Source organism: Tubulanus polymorphus, chromosome 2, assembly GCF_964204645.1.
Source record: "Tubulanus polymorphus chromosome 2, tnTubPoly1.2, whole genome shotgun sequence".
Classification (NCBI taxonomy): domain Eukaryota; kingdom Metazoa; phylum Nemertea; class Palaeonemertea; order Tubulaniformes; family Tubulanidae; genus Tubulanus; species Tubulanus polymorphus.
The window spans coordinates 29,990,736-30,012,065 of NC_134026.1; the positions used below are offsets into that span (position 1 = coordinate 29,990,736).

Here is a 21,330-nt window from a genome sequence, read left to right on the forward strand (position 1 = left end):
TTCCACTCGTAGAAAGCCATAGCGTCATAAATAGACTTTACACTCTCAGCATCTTAATGATAAAATAAACTACATTTTTTTGGCGGAAATGACGGGTTTATATACATATGTTTGTTTATCATTGTGACATATACGATTGTCTTCTTATACTAAACACTACCCAACCCTCGATGGGCTTCAAGTCGCCATTTAAACAGATTGAATACGTTAATAGATTGAAGTGCCACTAAAAAGGACATGAATTACTTTTATAGTAGTTCAATAAATGTTGCTAGACTTATTCGATAGTTAGACATTCATTTCGCAATTGAAATTGTTCTTTTTTTTCTTAGATCTACAAGTATAAATCTAAAGACTAGATCGATGATAGTTGATTATACATTACTCGGTACAGAGTCACTTGGTTCATATTTTCCGATGACATATGGTACGATTCCTGCCTCCCAAAGACGACCGGTTTCAGGTTTTAGAATTTTTCTTTTCTTTCGTTCGTGTGCGTCAGTATCATTAACGGGAACGATATCATCTAACAATTCAGCTATACCACTCTCAATCTACAAATCAAACAGATTATCATCAGTGATTGGAGAACTGAATAAAACAGGAATTCACTTCTCTCACGTTGTTATCTACCGGTTCTCGCTGTAAAACTATTTTTCTCGCTATATTGATAAGTTGATCGGGTTGAGTGTGATGTTGATATTCTTCGGGAAACTTCGATATGGCTTCCACTAATGACGCCATGACGAAATCCATATCAAACGTCCAATCGCCATCACCCGTCTATTCAATATGAATGAAAAACCATTTACTTTAGAAATACAAAAGTATCAAGATTGTTTCCACCACATTTCGAGCAGATATTTTGAGATATGACCTGGGTAAATGTGACGTCATCGTGAGTTATATCATTTTCTGGTCTTATAACGTAACTAGCGCTATAACCAGTAGAATGTGTGAATCCTTCGTTATCCAGGTTCTCTTCAATTGCTTCTTCCGGCTGAAATATATATATATATATATATATATATATATATATATATATATATATATATATATATATATATATATATATATATATATATGTTTTTAAAAGTAGAAAATCTCTCAGACTTTTCAATGATTATCTTGCGTATAGTACATCTCACCTCTTTTGGATACTTCGGTTTATTGATAACCGATGTTTGAACAGGGTTTGATGTCAGTATAAAGCACGCACCAATCAAACTGTTAAAAAAACGTGTTGCTTTTTGAAATATTATAAGAGTTGTAGAGGAGACGTGTTAACCTAGTGTTAAATCAATAAACGTGAATAATGGACGTAGCACTTTGTAAGTTAACTAGATTTTATTAAATTCCTACATTTCCTACTACGGGTCGAGAACTACTAATATGGACTTGAATGTTTCCCGGAATTCACGGAAATTATTATATTTTTCCCTTTGTACCAAAGTGCTTGCAATACCTGGTAACTAAACTGAAACACTGAGGCGGTCAAATAATAGGACAACTGTAGTGCATAAAGCTTCATCACGTACATATTGAGTCATTTGATAGCTTCACCGTAAAAAATCGTATTTTTGATAAAATCTAGCTTACCTAACACAGCACTACTATATAGTCTTCGCGTTTTACTCATTTAGATTAAGTATTTCTGCTACTTTTAGAACGACCGCGGTCGTCGTGTGTCCTGCTAATTGATTCATATCTTCTCTTAGAAACCTTTCTTTGATTTCTAACACATTTTTCATCTTCACACATACCTGATAAAACATATCAATCCAACTGGATTCCGAGCGATATAAGTCATCATCATCTTGTGAGAATTCGTTGAATTCAAATTTAATTTTCACAAACCCTCTCTATATATACACAGGGGGTAAAATCATTAATTTTTGCAAGATTTATTTCATCATTTTCTTCCGGATATTAAATTCACATAAATTCAATTAATTACTGCGGCGAATTAATCGATGATTTTGTTCTGTAAATCTGATCGGATTACTGGACGAATGAAAATTGAAATGGTCCATTTGTTCCAAATAATTGATGATTTTCATTTCACTCATATTTTATTGATGCGTGATGTGTGAAATCTTTTCATTGTGTTGTATATGATTGAATAAGACAGATGTGAAAAAGTTGCTTAATTAAAAAATTTACATATATATTAAAGAATGGCTGGTAGAATCTAAAGTTTATCGATACTCATAAAAGTATTCACTGCGATTCGCGCAGAAAATACGTTGCTTTTTGTATGAAATAAGTATAATATCTATTAATGAAGTCCATTGAATTTATAAGCATTACTTAATTTAAAATTTTGGGAGCAATTCTGGCTGGTCAGCACGTACAGCTCAATGGGTTGTTACACTAATTCAGACCAACTTCCCGTTGGAAGACGAGTTTTCTCGTGAGAGTTTAATGGTCTATAGGTTAGCGTGCAGGACTTGCCGCCAGCAGGTTCTGGGTTCGAGGTGTGGCAGGCAATCTCGAAATGTTCATTCTTTTTTTATTGGAAAGATTATTTTGTTTTATTAAAGAATTCTGAATGACGATATTAAATTGTATAAAAAATTTGTAGAAGTTTAGCGAATTGTCTCAGCTGCAGTGTAGCACATACTTAGTTATTAATCGTAGTTATGGAATAACGATGCGATGAAATTAAAATTCGTCGATTGAAAAACACAAATATCGGTGAGTGTGAGTTACAAATGAAATACATATAACTGATAAAACTTTACTTGAGGTAGACTGGCATTCAACGCGTTGTTTTTATTGTAAATAAATCTGGATCGAATTTGATACGAAACATCTAGTTTTTTAGTGTTTCACAGCAAAAAAAAAACGGATGCAAAACGACGAAATAATATATCGCGTTAATATCAATTGAAATGGAGGACGAGTAGATTTTAGTGGCGTTTCTGGCCTGATGCGACTAAAACTGCTGGTGTTATTTCGTTGAATTAATGTTGCATAAAAACATGCGGATGAATTGACGTCGGAATTCTTGTCCAGTTATCAAATACAAGTAGAAATTCAGCGCGTAGTTTAATGTATTTAATGAGTTACTGATTGCGAATATTTTCAGGGTTTTAGTTCTCCATTCCGGTTTCAGTACAATCGGTGCTAGAACGGCGTTAGTAAACGTGAATAGAACAAAAGTTGCGCAAACACCCAGAGCCATTCGTAGAACCTTGAAAGAAGAAGCGTCTTTCTTATCAGTTTTTATACCGCGTCGTAGAATGGTGAGAATTGCGATGTTCAAAGCGAGTACGGTGATAACGGGAACAACATAAACGAGAATTGGCCCCATGAGAGAATAAACTGCCTCGCCACTTTCCGTTATTACACAGCCGTATGTCGTATGATAAGTAACTGATAATGGTATAACTGTGTACGATAAAAATATGCAGATAAACAAAACTAAGACACAAACTGACGCTGTCGTCGCTGTCCAGAATCGTGGACCGGAGAAAGGGAAGGCTACGACGCAAAGTCGTTCTAGTGATAGCAAAATAAGGATCCAACCGCTGTACGTTACAGATATCAGTTTGGCGTATTCTCGTAAAATGCAGGAAAACGTTGACGATGCGTGGACGATAATTCGGTTTTGAAGATGAGCGTAGAACATGTTGACAAGAGTACAAGAGTGAACTAACAGACAAACCGTGTCAGAGACGGCGAGAGGAATAAAAAATCGACTGTACGATCTGTTCCGAAGTTTTGGCGCTAACATGACGACAAATGACATAATGTTACCTGTGATACCTAATATAACAGCGATTGAACTAAATATATTCTGAAACCAAAACGACAAAGTATCTTGTTTCTGGAAGACGTAGATCTCCATTACAATTTGAACATACGGGTAACGAATTCCTGTGTTATCAGGACTCGATAACGTCGAGTTGTCCGGCATATCGCACCGACCGCTCACTGCACCTCCTCTGATTATGAAAGCATTTCTGATTTTTTATCAACTAAAATAAATCCTCATTTCAACTGCATTCTCATTTATGTACGCGAAATAAACTTTCCTTGACTTCACCGGTAGCGATGTTTTTGATGAATGTTGATATAAATCCGTTTGATTTCGACTGGAAAAATAATACTTCTAATAATCGAGACAAAGAATATTTGTTATTAACAATATTCTATTACTGATGGATGCTACAAATTCTCGATATAGAATTAACTTTCGAGTGAAAAACATTAATTACCCTTCTGATTACAGTCGCCGTCCCTTTCAGAAAATTGTAATCATCTCCAGTCTCGAGGCCATTTCAAAATGATACTATATTAGCCGTATACTCGAATAGCTTCAAGCAGCCATCACAATCAACTTCAACAGAAACATCTATTATCGTCTCGTTTTAACTTCCCTTTGTTTCCATTTATCTTCGAAACGGCACAAAATCCGTGCAATATGATCGTTTTAAGAAATGCAGATAAAACACATAAAGACATATCTTTATATATATTTTTACTAGAAATTTATTCATCAACAAATAAGTGGCGGCTATCTATATAAACTCAATAAGAGTGCAGTGAAATCTCAATAACTGGACGGTTCATTTTACAATATCTAACACTATTACAGCTTAAGGATTGTGGTAAAGAGAAGTAGATGGGTTAACATCAGTGTAACGTATGGACGTGAGTTTTGTAGACGGGGCATTCATTAAGTACAGTAAGCATCTGAGAAAGCAAAAGTTGCCAATTTCTACCTATGTAAAAAATACATAAAATTCTGCACATTTTATGCTTAATGAACGAATGGCCCCGAATGTGTTTTCGGAGGGATTTATTCAATATCTTACAGCAGTTTGAGGTTACACGACAATAATAATAATAATACAACACAGTTTCACTTTTATCTTACACTTAACTAACTATTCATAAACTGACGATCAGATTTTCTAATTAGTTTGTACATTTTGAAACGACAAATTATGATTGATAAAATATTCATTCTAAAATCCATTGATTCACAATATGACACAATAATAACAGAGAGTTTCTAAGACAGGTTTCGATTGGTCTCTACCGATTGTAGAATTCTATTCTGCTGAAGCGTTCGTTTCGACCAGAATACGCTCTAACTATTCCAGATTAGCATAAACTGTAAACCTGATAGAAGCGGCCAGTAGAGAGAGTTTGTCATTTGGAATAGATTCCTAAACTGGAATCTGTTCAATTGAAACATACCTAACTCTGGACTGACTGGAACTAACAATTTACCAATGAACATACACAGGACCCAGTTCGTCCACAGTTGCAAGTCTCACATAACTCTGAGTTCATGACTAAACTCTTAGAGCCAAGTTCAACCAGGAACTGCATAAATAGGTCTTCAGGAATAATGATTTATACTAAATCTGCATCATCTTCGTCGTGTGGTTCTAAATCAGTTACACCTTTAAAACTCATTCCTGTAGTAAACTCAGTAGGAGTTGGAGCTGAAGCTGCCTGACGCTGTTTCAAATGATTCTCCAGGTTTTGTATCGCGCCCTTGTAGTTCTTCTTCACAAATCGTTCAACGTCTGAAAAATGTGTTGAATACAAAGTATGAATATCATTTTTTTCACGAATTCTATGCAATCGAAAATTTTGAAAATAATTACAAACCGTTTATAACGAATCCTGAATGAGATATATTCTTGTGTTGTGTTTTCCAGATGTGATACAAATGAAAGTATGTAGCGACAAACAAATGATTGAATAAACCAATCACATCATTTTGTTTGTTACATTCCCTAGAAATAAAATACAAATACATAGAATAAAAATAAACATGAATGAGAATTTGAAAAAATTGTATCAACGTTTTTCACTACTCACTTGTTCATGCATTCATCTCTTAGTGTATGTAATACAATTCTAGTCATATTTATCCCCATTACGCAAAATGGAAAATTCTGAAAAAAAAACATTCGTTTCAGGATGAAAATTCCTTAAAAGGTAAAATCTGTTGATCGCATTAAGGAAAACCTTACCTGAACTTCGTGAATAGATAATTTGTAGATATCACGTGCAAGAGGAAGTGTCTGCGGATTCATAACGATATAAAGTAGAGTAAGTAAACCGAGTAGACCAGTTCCTCTTAAATCAGTAGATGGATCACTACCTGTATCAACCGAATATACAATTAACATAACAATACTGATCATTATTACTGCTGACAATCGCAATCATAATTACCTTGAAATCCAATCTGTTCCCAGTGATCTCCATATCTTTGACAATCAAACTTAGAACCAGTCAATCTCTTATACAATGTCTGTAGAATGCGAAAATGTACTTCTTGTTGATTATCAAATGGACCTGTGAACGAAATTCGTTCGATTCATTATATGTGTACATATTTCCTATGAAAACTAATTAGTCGCTTTTCATAGTTATTCATACTCACAAGCAGCTAAACAGAATATCAAATCTCTATCTATTAACAGATCTTTGTGTAATTTAGGTGGACCGAAAAGCATATGTTTAAATGAACCCCAACTGCTCCTGTGAACTGTAGGTTGAATCTGCGACTGAAAATCAATAGCATTCTATTGAAGATTCCGGTTTGTGTAGAATAGATTGTCAATATTAAATATAAGTACTTACCCGAAATCTTTGGAGTATATCCGATGTTTTGAAAAAATCCAAAGCCTCTTTGAACGAAATTGTGGGAGTCGTTTTAACAAGAGGAGAACAAACAATTCCTGCAATTTCATTAATAACTGATAACATGTAAATGAATGAGTAATAGGTATTCATAATTCAACATCGTGATGACAATATCGATTAAAACTATCAAATCAACATGAACTAAAAGCTACGTACATAACTGATTTAAATCTATATGATTACATATTTCTAGATATTCTGTACACTAACATAATCCACATGGCTGTTACTAGGGGAGGAAACAACAATAAGGTAGAAACTTCTAGAGACAGAATGGTCCATCAATAAGAATAAGCTAAAAATCTACACGATCATGAATAACTATAATCAGAAGCTCATTAAAAACATGTAATAATAGCCACTGAAATGAAAATACCTGCAGAAGGTAAACCCATATCACCTGCCAACTCTGATTATCAAATATATAAATACGTATCATACAGTTATCAAATACTTAAAGAATAGTTTTTTCATATGTTATATTTGAATGTATTCGCTAACCTGGTGTTACGGTTTGAAGGGAATCCCATTCAGCCTGAGCGGCTTCTAAATCCTTTTTATCTGAAATAATCAATTTTTTTGTCCGGGTCAATTTTTCACCATAAAAGATTTATGGAAATATCAAATGTTTACAGCATAAATGCACAAACCTTCTCCAGCAATTAGATTAGCCTTATCCACTGCAACAAGACCGAGCTTTAAATGAGAAAAAAACAAAAATACATATAAACACATTATTAAACACTGGAAACAATGAACTACATTAACACGACAAACCAGTGAAAGCAAGTGATAGGTCTAACATACTTACAGGTACAGGTAGTTCTAGTGAAGGTGATGATAAACTATTATTTGATTTGTGTTCAACCGAATTCTGAAATTATACAGTGCACAAGACCCGATGCAGTGAAAAATCCAATATTCATGAAATAAATTGTAAAACCACACAAAATAAACTCATAATTCAAATAACAGAAGGAGGGACCACACAAGTACATATGGAATGATAACAATAAGCATGAAGGCAAGTAATAAGTATTGACCAGTGGTGATCCTTGCATTTTGATTTAAAATAAATTCAAGCACAGCAAGAATTAAAATCTCACATCAATATGAGGAGTTGTAGTAATGGCATCATCGGTTGAATTGCGTAAATGATCAGTAGCATCTCGCATCGCTAGGTCAATTTCAGTCAATCCTAGATCACCTTCAACACTCATTTCACAAGCAGCACGAGATGAACTCTTAATCTGAGTCAAATCAACATCTTCATTGATCGTTGGACCTGACAAAAATCCGATCCCGACTTGTGTGCACTGCGTGGCCGGAGTAGAACTACTCGAGTTGATTATTATCGGTACTGCATCGTTAGACGGGTAATGCTTCATTTCATTACGTTTTTGAATTAAATCATCAGGAACTTCAAATTCATCGGAATCAGAATCAGCCTAAAATCATTGAGAGTAGAATGTTTTAGTAAAAATTAGAAAATTAAGAAAACCATATTTCAATATCGTCAATATTTTATGTCCACAACTAGTTTTAACCTGTTTAGTTGGTTTATTAAGAATTTCCACATCGAAATCTTCATCATCACTTTCTAAAGGTTTTTCATCTTCCATTACATCTTGAACTGCGGCGGTGTTTGGAATAGACCGATCGACAGTATTTGGATGAGGGATGATGCTATCATCATCAGTCGATGATGGTTCATTCATAAATATCTCTGATGATTTATGGTTTAGTATAATATCATTTGCTATTTCATTTGCAATTACATTAACTACAATGACAGCATCATCATCAGTAACAGTTTTTGATGCATCGCCCTCATGATTGTCTTTCTCTGCTGGTGAAGTTCTTGCCGTTTGATCATTTGTATTTCCAGGCTGTTGAAATAATGAGTTGGGATTGGAATGAACCGGTGCGGGCAGTATTTCCACCGTATTGTTGATAGGCCTTGTAGACGTAGTAGGGGTAGTAGTATCATCAGTATAGTCTTCTTGAATTTGATGCTGCACTGATAAATCAACTGTTTGAACGCTATTGTTTGAGTTATCATTAAACTCTCGATTTACGGCATAAATGGTGGCATTTTCGTTATTGAGATCTGTTGTTGGGGGGCTATTGGGACCCTCGAAATTAAAATCTAAATCGATTTTATCCAAAGTGGCCGGATCGGCAGCCATGTTTACAGGGTCCACACGACCTTCGCTTATTCGTACATTATTCCTCACATGCCATATGCCAGGTTTGCGGTGCTTCGGCAATCAAACCCTGGCAAGCGAGGATAGAACCAGGTATGTCCTCCGGCCTCCTAGTTGATCCGGTATCCGGATATTAGGTATATCTGAATCTCAAGGACGTTGATCGAATTTATTTTTCCTCCTTTACTATTAGTTAATTTGCTTAATTAATCGACCCTTGAAAAGCGGACAAATGGCATTGAGGCAAATAGCTTCAAAGATAAGCAAGGTTCAATTTGCCAGCAGTAGGTTGTGTGTGTATCAGTGGAATGTAAGAGGTGTTGTTTCGGCATCGAACGTACAAACTCCGGGTAAGAGTAAGACTTGAGTCTTGTTTTGGTTTTGTTTTCTGTTGACTGTTGTGTGAGATAGAGACTGCAATGATAAGATTTTGTAAATAAATATTTTTAGATTCTGGATATGATTATGATCTCGTTGTCATTGGTGGTGGATCAGGAGGGTTAGCATGTTCGAAAGAAGGTTTGTACTAAGTAACTCAAACTTAAAGTTCTGGAGTATGAAACTAAGCTTTCTATCATTTAGTATATTCTCTTACATTCATTAATTTACAGCTGCAGATTTAGGCAAAAGAGTTGCTGTGCTGGATTACGTTGAACCTTCACCTTTAGGTACAAAAACAAGGTTTCATGTTCTGAATACTGCAAACTGATATTCATTTGAAGTTCTAATGCTATTTATATTTGCCTCTTTTAGGAACCACATGGGGCCTCGGCGGAACCTGTGTAAATGTTGGCTGCATACCCAAGAAGTTAATGCATCAAGCGGCATTATTAGGAGAAGCAATAAAGGATTCGCGTAGTTTTGGATGGCAAGTCCCTGAAAATGTTGGATTTTCATGGTAATAATATTTAATGATGTATAATTTAAGTGGAAATAATTTACAAACATTTCTTTTTAAGGAAAATTTACATTTTTTTAGGGAGACATTAGTGGAGGGTGTTCAAAACCATGTGAAATCCTTAAACTGGGGTCATAAAGTACAGTTAAATGATAAGTAAGCAGGTCATTTTACAATTGATGATAATTTTTGTGTTTCAATCAAGTCAAATTTATCTTGAATTTCAGAAATGTTAAATATATGAATGCGAAAGGATCGCTTTTAGATGAGCATACAATCAAAACTGTTGATAAGAAAGGAAGAGAGGTATTTATATCACTGCTGATGAACTTTCAAAAGTCTAAAAGTTGAACGATTGTCTCTCGAGTTGCGGGTAAAAAAATGAATTCATCGAGGATCTTATTTCAGAAAACTATTACAGCAGAAAATATAGTAATAGCAGTTGGAATGAGACCGACTCATCCAGAGATCCCTGGAGCACGAGAATTCTGTATGTCTAGTGATGATATATTTTGGCGGAAAAAACCACCTGGAAAAACATTATGTATTGGAGCAAGCTGTATCCTTTTTTAAAATGCTAAACTTGGTTCCGCAGTTCTTGGTTAAAACTTTGAAAATGCCCTTATTTTAACTGAAGAATCAACTTAATTTAGAACTGGGTCCTAATATATTACATTGTTTAACTTTAACTTTTATAAAGATGTATCACTGGAATGTGCAGGTTTTTTAAATGGTTTAGGATATGATACAACAGTACTGATGAGATCTATTCCATTGAGAGGATTCGATCAGGTAAAACCTTTTATTTTGATAATTTTGATTTCAAATAGTTTTGTAACTCATATTTTTTGTGTAACTTTGATAGATATTATAAAATCATATTGTAGGAAATGGCAAAAATGACTGCTGATCACATGCAAACAGTGGGAACAAAGTTCTTGAGAAAATGCGTACCTATAAAGTTTGAATCATATGCTGGAAATCATGTGAAGGTTACCTGGGAAGATCATGAATCTCATCAACATTCAGACGTGTTTGAAACAGTTCTCATGGCTATAGGTATTATATCTTAAACAATGTTAAAAACAGCTCCTGAGCTTCCTAACTCTAGTGAAGATGATGTTTAATTCTAGGCAGGACTGCCGATACTAAAGGTCTCAATTTGGAAAATGTTGGCGTAAGACTGAATAAATCTACAGGTAAAATAATCGGTAAAAATGATGGCGATAATGAAAGGAGTTCAGTTAGGAATATTTACGCTATTGGGGATGTGTTGGAGGTTTGTTGAAACCGATTACTCTTAATTTCCTTTAAAAATATCAGCCTTGAAATGTGATGAATTGAAATGTTTTTAGAATGGTTTAGAGTTAACTCCAGTTGCGATTAAAGCAGGAAAACTTCTGGCGAAGAGATTATTTAGTCATTCAAAAGAGCAAATGGATTATGAAAAGGTAGAATTTCGTATCTAAATCATCCATTATGATCTCTAGGGTTATAATGATATTTGATTGATTTCATTCAGGTACCAACGACAGTATTTACGCCACTAGAATACAGTTGCATTGGATTATCAGAAGAACATGCGCTATCCAAATATTCTGATCATATCGAGGTATTAGAAAATTATCCGTTGAACTGCTGCATACCGGCTAGTACAACACAATAATGATTACTAAATGTGTTTTTATTTTATAGATATATCATGCATTTTATAAACCATTAGAGTACACAATTCCAGGCAGAGACGTCAAAAACTGTTATATGAAGGTAATAATTGAAGCGACTGCAGTAAGCATGACATGGTATTATTCAGTAATTCAAGTATATTTAGTATTTGCTTGTATTTGTTAGTTAATATGTCTGAAGGACCGACCTAACAAGATAATTGGATGTCATATATTAGGGCCAAACTCAGGTGAAATTCTTCAAGGTTTTGCTACAGCTATCAGGTATCTACCATTATTAACATTGTCACATCAATGTAAAACAGCTCGTGTGAATGTCTAGTTTATTGATGTTTTATTTTCACAGAGCCGGTATTTCCAAAGAACAACTCTCAAAAACGATCGGGATTCATCCAACAATAGCCGAGGAAGTCGTTAAACTTCATATCACTAAAAGCTCAGGGATTGATCCAACTGTTACTGGCTGCTGAGGTTAATTTCGACTCCGGTTTAGGGTTTGGTTCTCAGTACGAAAAATGAATCTTTAAAATGGAACCACAACCAAGCTGGAGTTTAATACATCTTATATCAACGTGTTATAGTTTTAACGATAAGTAAACAACTGAATTTTAGAAATTCTTTTCTGAATACAGTTAAAATTTCGCATCGCGTAACTCTTTAACAACCCATCTCTGCTCAGACTGCCCTGAAATTTGCCAAAGAGAATTTATTGCTCCCATGAGATCAGGAACTGGGCTGTCTCAAATGAGGAATAATTCTGATAAGAATTTCAATACCACGTAGATGTTTACTTTGTTCAGTTTGGTATCCATGACGAAGATTCCAGAAACTTGATACTTTTCGAGTTGGAATTTTTTGAATTTCAATCACCTGAATATAGTAAAAACTAACAGCACTGTGACTGATTGTGATGTTTGTGTATTTGTTTTCATAAAGAAACTGTTTGAAATTAGGAATACTTTTGCTATACATTGTTTACTATGTACTAGTAGTGTTCTTTTACAGGGTACATGTACAGATCTATATAACAAAATTCTTGCAAAGAATTGTATTTATACCTCTATGTCTTGATAAGAAACAAGTGAATTGTATTAGAACAATGGATTCATGGAATCAACCAGACAGGACGTTCAAATCTTTCTTAGAATTAATAGCGAGTTTTCTGTGAAATACGGTAATTTATAAATTTTTAATTTTCAATACATGTATTGGTAATATTATTTGCTAGAGTAGAATGTAAATGCAAGATTGGTTGAAATAAATTTTCTTAATGAATTTATAGTTTGCCTTGAGAAAAGGAGTTTGACATGACATACAGCTTGATTCAGCCGAGTCTTGTTGCGCGACTCGTTGCTGATCTTAGCGATAGACGCGATTACTGGGTTCAAACCTGGGACATCTCTGTTCATCCTTATTCAGCATAAGGACAATATTGGAATAAGTATCAGTCAATGGGTTCAAACCTGGGACACCCTGTTATTCCTCAATTGATGACAATGTATTGACGATAGTCAGCGCTTGCGAAATATGGGTTTCGCTGTCATTCTAGAAATTGGCATTTCAGTAAAATTCTAAAGGTGGAAATACAATGTATAAAGAAATATCTTTGAAATTTAACACATTTTTTATTACGGGACATGATTTGACAGAATGCACACATTCATAATCAATTTCCATACTCATAGAAAAAGAAGAAAGAAATAGAAGCACCATGAGCACCAATATAATACAATTGTGCGATGTGTTAATGTTTCTGGTCAACGGGTCGCATATGAATATCATTAACCTGAAAAAAAAAAAATCATTTTACACAATATGAGAAATCAGATGAAGAGAGCAAAAGATATCTAACAACTAACCTCGACATGTGGAGGGGCACTCAATATATAAATTACAGCATCGCTGATATCTTTACTTTCTAATTCCTGAAATACCGGTATCATTCGGGGTCAATTGAATACCATCCATATATCATAGACCAAAAACAAGAAGATAATTTTTCCTTACCAACATCCCTTTTGATTCTGTTTTTGGTTTATTAGGATACACATTCGAAAAGAAGTTTGTATCAACTTTTCCTGGACTGATACTCTACAATGTAAAACACAAAACCATAAACAAAAAACAATTATTTTATAAATATCGCTGAACTTTCACAGAAATAGATGAATTCTTACGGTGATTCTTATCCTGGAATTCATTAGGCGTAATTCATTACGTAATCCAGCGGTTAAACCTGTCACAGCGTATTTTGTGGCCGAGTAAAAATGGAATGCTGGAGAACTGATTACCCGGTGACCACTCATGCTTAAATATATACAACATAAGAGTAGAGTTTGCACTTAAACAATCTGTAAAAATATAACTTCCCCAGACCAGTTGAAGGCCTACCTGTTTATATTAACGATGTGGCCATCATTTACACCTCTTGACTTCATAGATTGCACTGCTTCCCTTGAACATATACTTAGAGCTAATACATTCAACTGCAAGACAAAGATTATTTTTCTGATTGCAAAATGTTGAACATAAGAATGCTGATAATGATGAAAATATGCTGATAATTCTTTCAATGAACTTACATCTAACATACACCTCCAAGCCTCTGTATCACCGCTTCCCAGAGGTGAATTCAAAGCCATACCAGCATTATTCACACATATATCTACACCTTTAAAGTGATCTTTAATCCATCTAAACATCTTAAGAATTTCATCTTCATCTCTTAAATCACATTTTACAGGATGAAAACTTCCAGATTCATCTTTCAATTCATCCTCTAATTTCTGTGCAAAATAAATTTTCAGAATAATAGTATATTAATAACAAGAACACACTGCATTCTTGATTTTGATCTTAGTTATACCAGGGAGGGACGTGGTTATTTAGAATTAGGTACAATGTAGTCAGCAGTAGCAAGCCTACTCATCATCATAGGCCTACCTGTAGTTTATCAAAAGAACGGGCACAGCCAACAACTTTCAGTCCACATTTGACAAGGCTTCTACAGATTGCTTCTCCTATTCCCATTGAAGCTCCAGTAACTAAAGCGACTCTTCCGTTCCACCGTTCCATAGTGTTCTCTAAAAGGAGAATACTATTACGAATAGTTTTCAAAAGAGTTTGAAACACAAAACAATAGCCTACTTCACCCGGTTCACCCTTCAGATATATGTTGTTTTATAAGGTTGTGGTGGTAAGGGAAATTACTTTTTGGAGTCACACCCAAGCTAAACAGCAATAATCGTTTAAATGTCTTGAAACTTCAATGATCAACTCTCGGACCGAACCCGGTGTTTGAATAGAAATTGAATTGAATTGAAAAGCGGAGACTGCATCCGGTCATTACGCAATATAACGGAAGTAGTCTTGCGTACGAAAAATGGCGGTTCTTTAAACCGTAGCAAACTACGTAGGCTCTATAGTTACGCCAACCACACTCAAACGCGGTGAAGATGGATTTGTTAATCTTAATAATAATTCCTCAAGCACGTAATCTGGCATTTTCTATGATTGTTGTATGAAAATAAATATGATTCACGTAAAAACCTTCCAATCGTTTCGTGAAGTTTTTAGCAACAATCGAAAAAGGCATGCAGACATATTGTTAAACTTTCAAATCATGGAGTCACTTCTCTTCATTTAACCCCTTTCCTAAATACAGTTTCAAATGGATTAAAAAATGATGTTTTAGGTCGACTGCCTGTCCTTTCTGGTCCTACTAAGACCTTTGGCTTTATCAGGTATGTACTCATCAAAAATTAGCGGCGAGTCAGGTTGAAATAGACTATAATAGACATTAGCTTTAGATCTCCCGATAGCTGTCATCATAAAAGCAATTCTGTTGTTTTAGTAGCAATAAAAAGCGATAAAGATCTCGAGATCCCCGAAAAGTGGATGTATTAGGATCTTAACTATATCGGCATGTATTTGCGTTTTCTTCTTGTATAAATTATGTATTGTATATCTTCATTAGATCGATGCGAATCGCTCCAGGAACGTGGACTGAATGTAAAAACTGTTATCCCTTTTGATTATTGTATTTTTTTCGTATGTATAGATTTTTCAACATCTTTTCCAACTTTCCTCTCCTGTTATTGTTTGTAACGGTGATTGTATACGTAGGAACAATAAAGAATTGAATTGAATTATTCCATCCATCGGCATTTTGAATTGAATTTGTTGAGGTGAATCTTCGCCCCCAAGGCCGTCGAGCGATCGCGCGAGAAAAAACTAAAAAAAGAAAAAATTGCTCCAAAATCATCGTACGGCTTAATTAATGATCGGAAAACAAATTACTCGGAATAACATGCCTATTCTCCGCCCTTGCCCCCTCATGTATCGCTCTCCTGCGTATTAAGACGTTGATTTTGGGGTAATGAAATTATCTAATAATAAATAGCCTCCCTAGGCCTAAGCCTAAGCTCTAAGGCGCTTTTTTACGAAATTGAATCTGATTCGGTTAAGCTAAATCCGATTCGATGTTGGAAAACGAAAGGATTAGTAAATCGAATCGTTTTTCGTAAATGAGTCAAATCAATATCAATTTAAAGGTCGCGATTCGAAGGAAAATGGGCGTCAATGGTAACCGAATTATTGATAGATGATGGTCTGCGATAGATTTCTTTAGCCCGCGGTCGAAGAGGACGCCATGTTGGATTTCACTGACTTAATCAATTTACTGAACCGCGTCCATAAACGAGTTGATTTACCAAATCAAATTCACTAAACCGCGTGCCGTAAACGTGAAACTTAAATCGATTTACAAAGATTCAGTGTCGTAAAAGCGCCTCTAATAAATAGACGTAGCGGTATATATGTATTTATTAAAGTTGTCGCTGTCGTTGTAACAATACTTTATACACACTGAGACTGACCGTCTACACAACACTAACGTTACAGGGCCCAGTCAGGGGAACAGAAAGATAATGGAGTATGATGATATCGATGAAGATGATATATGGAACTATAAAACACGATCTGAGAAGCGAAAACTTGGTCATCCATCTAAAAAAACAACTGCTCAAAAAGTTTCATCACTTGAATGTGGCTTGTCATCTGTTGAGGAGCTCGACGGAGATGTTATTTTACTGGACCATAAATCCCCTGATTCGAAGAAGTCGACAGTAATCACTGGTAACGCATCAAACCAGAAGAAAAAAAGATCTGTTACTAAATCTCAAAGAAAAAATAATTCGGTGAATAAAAAGAGAATCTCAGAACGACCAAAATACGAAGGTTTTTGTCCTAATTGCCAGATGCCATTTCAATTACTAGTTTTACAGTCTCCAAATTGGCATTATAGTGAATGTATTCTGCAGCCAAAGAAACCTAAAGAAGGTAAGCCTAATACTTAGGCTCAGTGTAAAGACTAATGACTTACATATTTACAGAAGATTTTCTTCTTTATTCAGAATGTTCAAATGGCTTGGAATGTAAATCAATAATAGAAAGTCATTATAGAAAGTACCTTCACTCTCTACTCGCTGAATCCAGAGAAGGTAAAGATGGAAGACTTCCGGATATCTTTTCCCTGGGAAATTAGGAAATTCTGAACCTTTGTTTGAAAATCAGGGACTTTCAGCTGGTGATGGGTTACACGAGGAACTCTTTGATAGGAAACTGCCCCAGCACTGAGGATATTGGATAGTTAAGTTGGGGGCTTTTGGATTCCTTGTTCTGTAAGAACCCTGGCCACCACAATTTAACTATTCATAAATCAGAACTGAAGCTAGTGTTTTTGTTAACTTGTTTTGCAGTGAAATCAACCAGTAAACAGCTACAATTCGATGAAGCAAACTCAAACCACAGTTCAACATCTGATAATACTCAACTAACCGATGTCAGCGGTGCAAAATGGAAAAGACCTTTAAGTAACTCAAATGATGAAGATATTCGACCAGCAAAACGTCAAAATTCATCTACAGCACAGATCCCTCTACACAGTCATACAGACTGTTCAATTGACTGTTTAGATTTAGTTCTTCAGTCAACTATCACAGGAAGTCCAGGTGATAGTGCTCCCGCTATTAGCTCACTCTCAACTCCTCCTTTCAACTGTGATAATATTCAAGATGATGAATATCTTTCTGATGTAGATATATTTGATGGACCTTCGGTAAATGATATCGGTTTTAGTTCTACTACGCAACCTGTTAAAGACATCGACATAACAATGACAAATATTGAAACATCAGATGACCACAACCAGTTGCAACAATCTCAGACTCCGCACAAACATACGCGAAAACATACAAAAATAAAAACACCTTCGAAACCTGATCTTAATTCATCATCACTCAATAACAATACTCCTAGTAAATCAGGGGTGAAGAGAACACCAGGCAAACGTACCCCGAAAAAACATGCTTCAGGTGACAAACAAACATCACTTTTATCATTCTTTAAAATGAGTTCTACTGTATCAGCAGCAGCCCAGGGAGTCACACCAGCGCCGTTATTCAACAAACCATCTATCAGAAAAACTAATCCAGCTAAAGCCGTCTTAGTCGATCAAGAATCGTGTGGCAGTAGCAATGATATGATGTACCAGGAGTCAAAGACTTCGCTTAATCAGAAGAATTGTCCATTTTATAAAAGAATTCCAGGTGAATATGCGAAATGAAATTTTCACTATGTTTTACTTCCAATTTTATCGTGATATTCCTATTTATTTGTAGGTACAAAGTTTGTAGTTGATGCCTTCAGATATGGTATTATTCGCGATTGTTCGGTTTATTTTCTCACACATTTTCACTATGACCATTACGCCGGTTTGAAGAAGAGTTTTAATCGTCCGATCTATTGTACTAAAGTGAGTTTTAACCTTCGTTACAATAAAATCTGATCAGTTACTGTACATGAGTATATTGATCTACCAGTCATCTTAAATTAATTACAGGTGACAGGAAATCTTGTGCGAGCTAAGATAAAAGTTTCATCAAAACACATCAATGAATTACCGCTAAATGAAACAATTGATATTGAAGGAACTAAAGTGACAGCTTTGGAGGCAAATCAGTAAGTTTAGAAAATGTTAGATGATTCCGAGGACCACTCAAATTTCAACTCGAGTTTTCTTTTTTTTCCTGGTCTCAACTCGCTATCCAGGCAGTCGAGTCATGATCCAAACTTATGTCTACTGTGTTTGGTTATTCAGACCTCGCAACTTTGAAACGTTGAAATAATTATCTATAACTAGTTGTCCTGGTGCCGTGCTGCTCTTGTTCAGTTTGAAAGATGGACGTCGATTCTTACACACCGGTGATTTTCGTGCTCATCCTTCGATGGAACAATATCCTTCACTTCAGGGAATACGAATCAATCAACTCTACCTCGATACAACGTAAGAGATCATACACTCTTAATCCGTCAAAGTCATTATTGTTTTGATGAGTATCATGTTGACAATTTATCAGAATGATAACTTGCACTTAGTTGATTGAATTGAAAATATAAATTTCATTCAACTCATTTCATATTTAAAACTTCTTCTTTTGATACATTTTGAAGGTACTGCGATCCTATTTACGCATTTCCTCCTCAAGATGAGATGATTAAACTTGCTGTTAGTATCGTTGAAAGTGCAGTTTTAGAGAATAATAGGACATTATTTGTTTGTGGCACGTATACTATTGGCAAAGAGAGATTATTTATAGGTTAGTGAATATGTGTCGATCAGATGCAGGTACCGGTATTAATCCATTGTAGAGTGATCACTAGTATGCTGATCAAATGTCTAATGACTTGTGTTCGTAGTTCATTTTCAATCAAAAAAGCCTAACGTTATTCAAACTGTCATGTTTACTCAGTATGTTTATCTATATTTCAGCTATTGCTGATGCGTTGAAGACGCGAGCTTTTGTCATGAGAGACAAGAAATTGATTCTGGATTGTTTAGAAGATTCACATATAAGAGATATTTCATCGCTCACACCTGACAATGCTCGAGTTCACGTTCTACAAATGAACAAACTCAATTTCAAGGTAGCTACAGTTCACTTTTCCTATATCTATATAGTTTTTAACTCATTGCCTGCTAAAAACGTACTGGTACGTTCGATATCTCCCATCACTTGCCTGCCAAACCCGTACAGGTACTGTTGACTTGTTTCTTAACTTTAACGATAGATGGCAAATTCATCGCACAACACCACTTAGTTTATTGCCTTTTACTACTAAAACAAACTATCATCAGTCGTTCTATGCAGTGCGTCAGTGACGTCATCTATTGAAATGGGGGTTGAACACGCATGAATGGGCATATTTTATGCATAATACCCCCTCTGTACTAGTGATTGCTGCAGATTGTATCACTTTTAGAAGAAATACCGCTTATTTCACATGAAAAAGCAAGACCAGATGAACAAAATAACACACATTTTATGAAGATATCTCTTAGTTTTTGTATTATGAATATCTGAAAAACACGGAAATCCTGGCAAAGCGCAGCATTTCCTGAAAAATAGGCCTGGCAGGCAAAGGGTTAAAGGGTTTGAGAACTTTGAAGCTTCATTTCTAGTTTACGCGTGATAATTTGTAATTTTAGGATTTGCAGTCACATCTGAGTAAATACTCGAGTGAGTATGATTGTTTGGTGGCGTTCGAACCGACGGGATGGACTCATCGTAAATCAACCACTCCGGGATTTAAACCGAAGTTATCAAGGGAGAATGTGAAAGTTTACGGTAAGTTTTATGAAATTGTGTGGTATCAATCTGTAGCCTGCATTTTGAGTTCAGGCTAAACAGGGTGGCCACTGACCTGGAAAACTCAAGGAATCAGAAAAAACCAAAAAGGAATTTGTCAAATTTTACCAGAAACCTGGAAAACTCAGGGAATTCAGAAAAATCTAAAAAGGAATTTGTCAAATTTTACCAGAAACCTGGAAAACTCAGGGAATTCAGAAATGCTATGTGGCCCACATGTTTCTTTGTCAGTATGTGATTCAATGAAAAACCGAACGAATTGCACCCGGTACATATCTAAAACCTAGAAGTTTCTCTGATTCACGCTGAATTTTGTGTGATCACAGGGAAAACTTAGGGGATTTGTCGATAGAAGGAGGCCACCCTGCTAGAAAACTGACTACCTGTTTCATTGAGACTTGTATTAGGAATTTGGTACGATAAATTTTTCTTCGCAGGTATCCCGTATAGTGAACACAGTAGTTATTCAGAAATGAAACGTTTTGTGCAGTTCATTAAACCGGATAAAATAATTCCAACCGTAAATAACGGTAAAGCTGAATCTCGTCGACGTATGGTCGAGATATTTAACAGTTGGATGAGTGAAGAAATATCCTGACGAGACCAATGCATTAAACTCTGCGAATACAATCAGTATTTTTCACCTATTTTTGAGCCATTTTTTCTCTATTCGAGAGATCAGGGATTAGAAATTTTCATGTGCAAATCAAATTTACATTTATTAAAATGATGTTTCGAATTTCGAATAATTCGTTATTAATTTTCTTTTTTGGCTGAGTCACACATATTTTTAAAGTACGTAAGGTCATTTCTCAGTGTTATTAGTGAAGAAAAAAACACATCAGTTAAATGTGCAATGTATTTTAGCTGTAATTGGATAAAGCTGCGGGTCGTTTGTAATACAAGCAGCTCTATTTGATGGGCTTTATACTTTGTGTAAAGGCCACGCTTGTTTACCTCTTCGTCCACGTGCACTTGTTGACAAGTGACATTTCCGCGAATTAATGACGTCATCGGTGTTATGGACTTCCCGGGAACCTGTTGCGGTCATTAGGTTACACCCGCTGAAAGAAAGCTTCAATGCATGCTCATACCCTGTAATAATTATAAACTCAATATAGGAGCATCCTCTGGTTTGGTTGAGGTATGCAAAT

General features: G+C 35.3%; 5 protein-coding genes across 8 annotated transcripts; 2 read left to right on the plus strand and 3 right to left on the minus strand.

Moving 5' to 3' along the window:
* Positions 1 to 2,953: 2,953 nt before the first annotated feature.
* Positions 2,954 to 3,922, minus strand: LOC141899171 (FMRFamide receptor-like). The gene has a single exon (XM_074785330.1). It carries the CDS (start codon positions 3,920 to 3,922, stop codon positions 2,954 to 2,956), a length of 969 nt encoding a protein of 322 aa, XP_074641431.1.
* Positions 3,923 to 4,496: 574 nt separating this feature from the next.
* LOC141899345 (uncharacterized) lies at positions 4,497 to 8,877 on the minus strand. Its single transcript, XM_074785596.1, has 12 exons — positions 8,226 to 8,877; positions 7,785 to 8,126; positions 7,490 to 7,552; positions 7,329 to 7,374; positions 7,180 to 7,239; positions 6,616 to 6,713; positions 6,416 to 6,539; positions 6,205 to 6,327; positions 6,000 to 6,130; positions 5,845 to 5,921; positions 5,632 to 5,759; positions 4,497 to 5,546 (listed from the first exon to the last, which is right to left on the minus strand). Exons 1-12 carry the CDS (start codon positions 8,865 to 8,867, stop codon positions 5,371 to 5,373), a joined length of 2,010 nt encoding a protein of 669 aa, XP_074641697.1. The 5' UTR covers positions 8,868 to 8,877; the 3' UTR covers positions 4,497 to 5,370.
* A 158-nt stretch (positions 8,878 to 9,035) lies between these two features.
* Positions 9,036 to 12,656, plus strand: LOC141900894 (thioredoxin reductase 2, mitochondrial-like). The gene is made up of 15 exons (XM_074787953.1): positions 9,036 to 9,235; positions 9,336 to 9,404; positions 9,497 to 9,553; positions 9,639 to 9,783; positions 9,865 to 9,939; positions 10,011 to 10,089; positions 10,192 to 10,342; positions 10,484 to 10,575; positions 10,671 to 10,842; positions 10,917 to 11,062; positions 11,139 to 11,234; positions 11,306 to 11,395; positions 11,479 to 11,550; positions 11,635 to 11,732; positions 11,815 to 12,656. Exons 1-15 carry the CDS (start codon positions 9,118 to 9,120, stop codon positions 11,936 to 11,938), a joined length of 1,584 nt encoding a protein of 527 aa, XP_074644054.1. The 5' UTR covers positions 9,036 to 9,117; the 3' UTR covers positions 11,939 to 12,656.
* A 435-nt stretch (positions 12,657 to 13,091) lies between these two features.
* LOC141899693 (dehydrogenase/reductase SDR family member 11-like) lies at positions 13,092 to 14,776 on the minus strand. The gene is made up of 8 exons (XM_074786127.1): positions 14,679 to 14,776; positions 14,412 to 14,551; positions 14,051 to 14,254; positions 13,860 to 13,954; positions 13,646 to 13,775; positions 13,476 to 13,559; positions 13,328 to 13,393; positions 13,092 to 13,254 (listed from the first exon to the last, which is right to left on the minus strand). The coding sequence occupies exons 2-8, from the start codon at positions 14,541 to 14,543 to the stop codon at positions 13,213 to 13,215; spliced, it is 753 nt and encodes a 250-aa protein (XP_074642228.1). The 5' UTR covers positions 14,544 to 14,551; positions 14,679 to 14,776; the 3' UTR covers positions 13,092 to 13,212.
* Positions 14,777 to 15,675: 899 nt separating this feature from the next.
* On the plus strand, positions 15,676 to 20,876 carry LOC141899307 (DNA cross-link repair 1A protein-like). Of its 4 annotated transcripts, XM_074785537.1 has the most exons (12): positions 15,676 to 15,843; positions 16,371 to 16,808; positions 16,883 to 16,969; positions 17,228 to 17,479; positions 17,567 to 18,076; positions 18,149 to 18,282; positions 18,370 to 18,488; positions 18,670 to 18,813; positions 18,981 to 19,126; positions 19,300 to 19,454; positions 20,017 to 20,155; positions 20,614 to 20,876. In XM_074785537.1, exons 2-12 carry the CDS (start codon positions 16,397 to 16,399, stop codon positions 20,772 to 20,774), a joined length of 2,259 nt encoding a protein of 752 aa, XP_074641638.1. In that variant the 5' UTR covers positions 15,676 to 15,843; positions 16,371 to 16,396; the 3' UTR covers positions 20,775 to 20,876. The 4 variants fall into 4 exon arrangements, with proteins under 4 accessions (XP_074641638.1, XP_074641637.1, XP_074641635.1 ...); XM_074785536.1 differs by having other exon boundaries at positions 16,301 to 16,808; positions 17,228 to 18,076; XM_074785534.1 differs by having other exon boundaries at positions 17,228 to 18,076.
* Positions 20,877 to 21,330: the final 454 nt, after the last annotated feature.

Coding starts and splice junctions, on each gene's coding strand:
- LOC141899171 (XM_074785330.1), bottom strand. CDS start 3,922: ATGCCGGACAACTCGACGTTATCGAGTCCTGATAACACAGGAATTCGT.
- LOC141899345 (XM_074785596.1), bottom strand. CDS start 8,867: ATGGCTGCCGATCCGGCCACTTTGGATAAAATCGATTTAGATTTTAAT. Junction 7,240..7,328: donor TAATCTAATTGCTGGAGAAG/GTTTGTGCATTT, acceptor TGATTATTTCAG/ATAAAAAGGATTTAGAAGCC. Junction 6,131..6,204: donor GGAACAGATTGGATTTCAAG/GTAATTATGATT, acceptor CGGTTGATACAG/GTAGTGATCCATCTACTGAT.
- LOC141900894 (XM_074787953.1), top strand. CDS start 9,118: ATGGCATTGAGGCAAATAGCTTCAAAGATAAGCAAGGTTCAATTTGCC. Junction 9,554..9,638: donor CGTTGAACCTTCACCTTTAG/GTACAAAAACAA, acceptor TGCCTCTTTTAG/GAACCACATGGGGCCTCGGC. Junction 11,551..11,634: donor TCAAAAACTGTTATATGAAG/GTAATAATTGAA, acceptor TGTATTTGTTAG/TTAATATGTCTGAAGGACCG.
- LOC141899693 (XM_074786127.1), bottom strand. CDS start 14,543: ATGGAACGGTGGAACGGAAGAGTCGCTTTAGTTACTGGAGCTTCAATG. Junction 14,255..14,411: donor GTTCTTTTGATAAACTACAG/GTAGGCCTATGA, acceptor TATTTTGCACAG/AAATTAGAGGATGAATTGAA. Junction 13,560..13,645: donor ATTCCAGGATAAGAATCACC/GTAAGAATTCAT, acceptor TTTACATTGTAG/AGTATCAGTCCAGGAAAAGT.
- LOC141899307 (XM_074785536.1), top strand. CDS start 16,397: ATGGAGTATGATGATATCGATGAAGATGATATATGGAACTATAAAACA. Junction 18,283..18,369: donor GTCCGATCTATTGTACTAAA/GTGAGTTTTAAC, acceptor AATTAATTACAG/GTGACAGGAAATCTTGTGCG. Junction 19,127..19,299: donor CAAAGAGAGATTATTTATAG/GTTAGTGAATAT, acceptor TCTATATTTCAG/CTATTGCTGATGCGTTGAAG.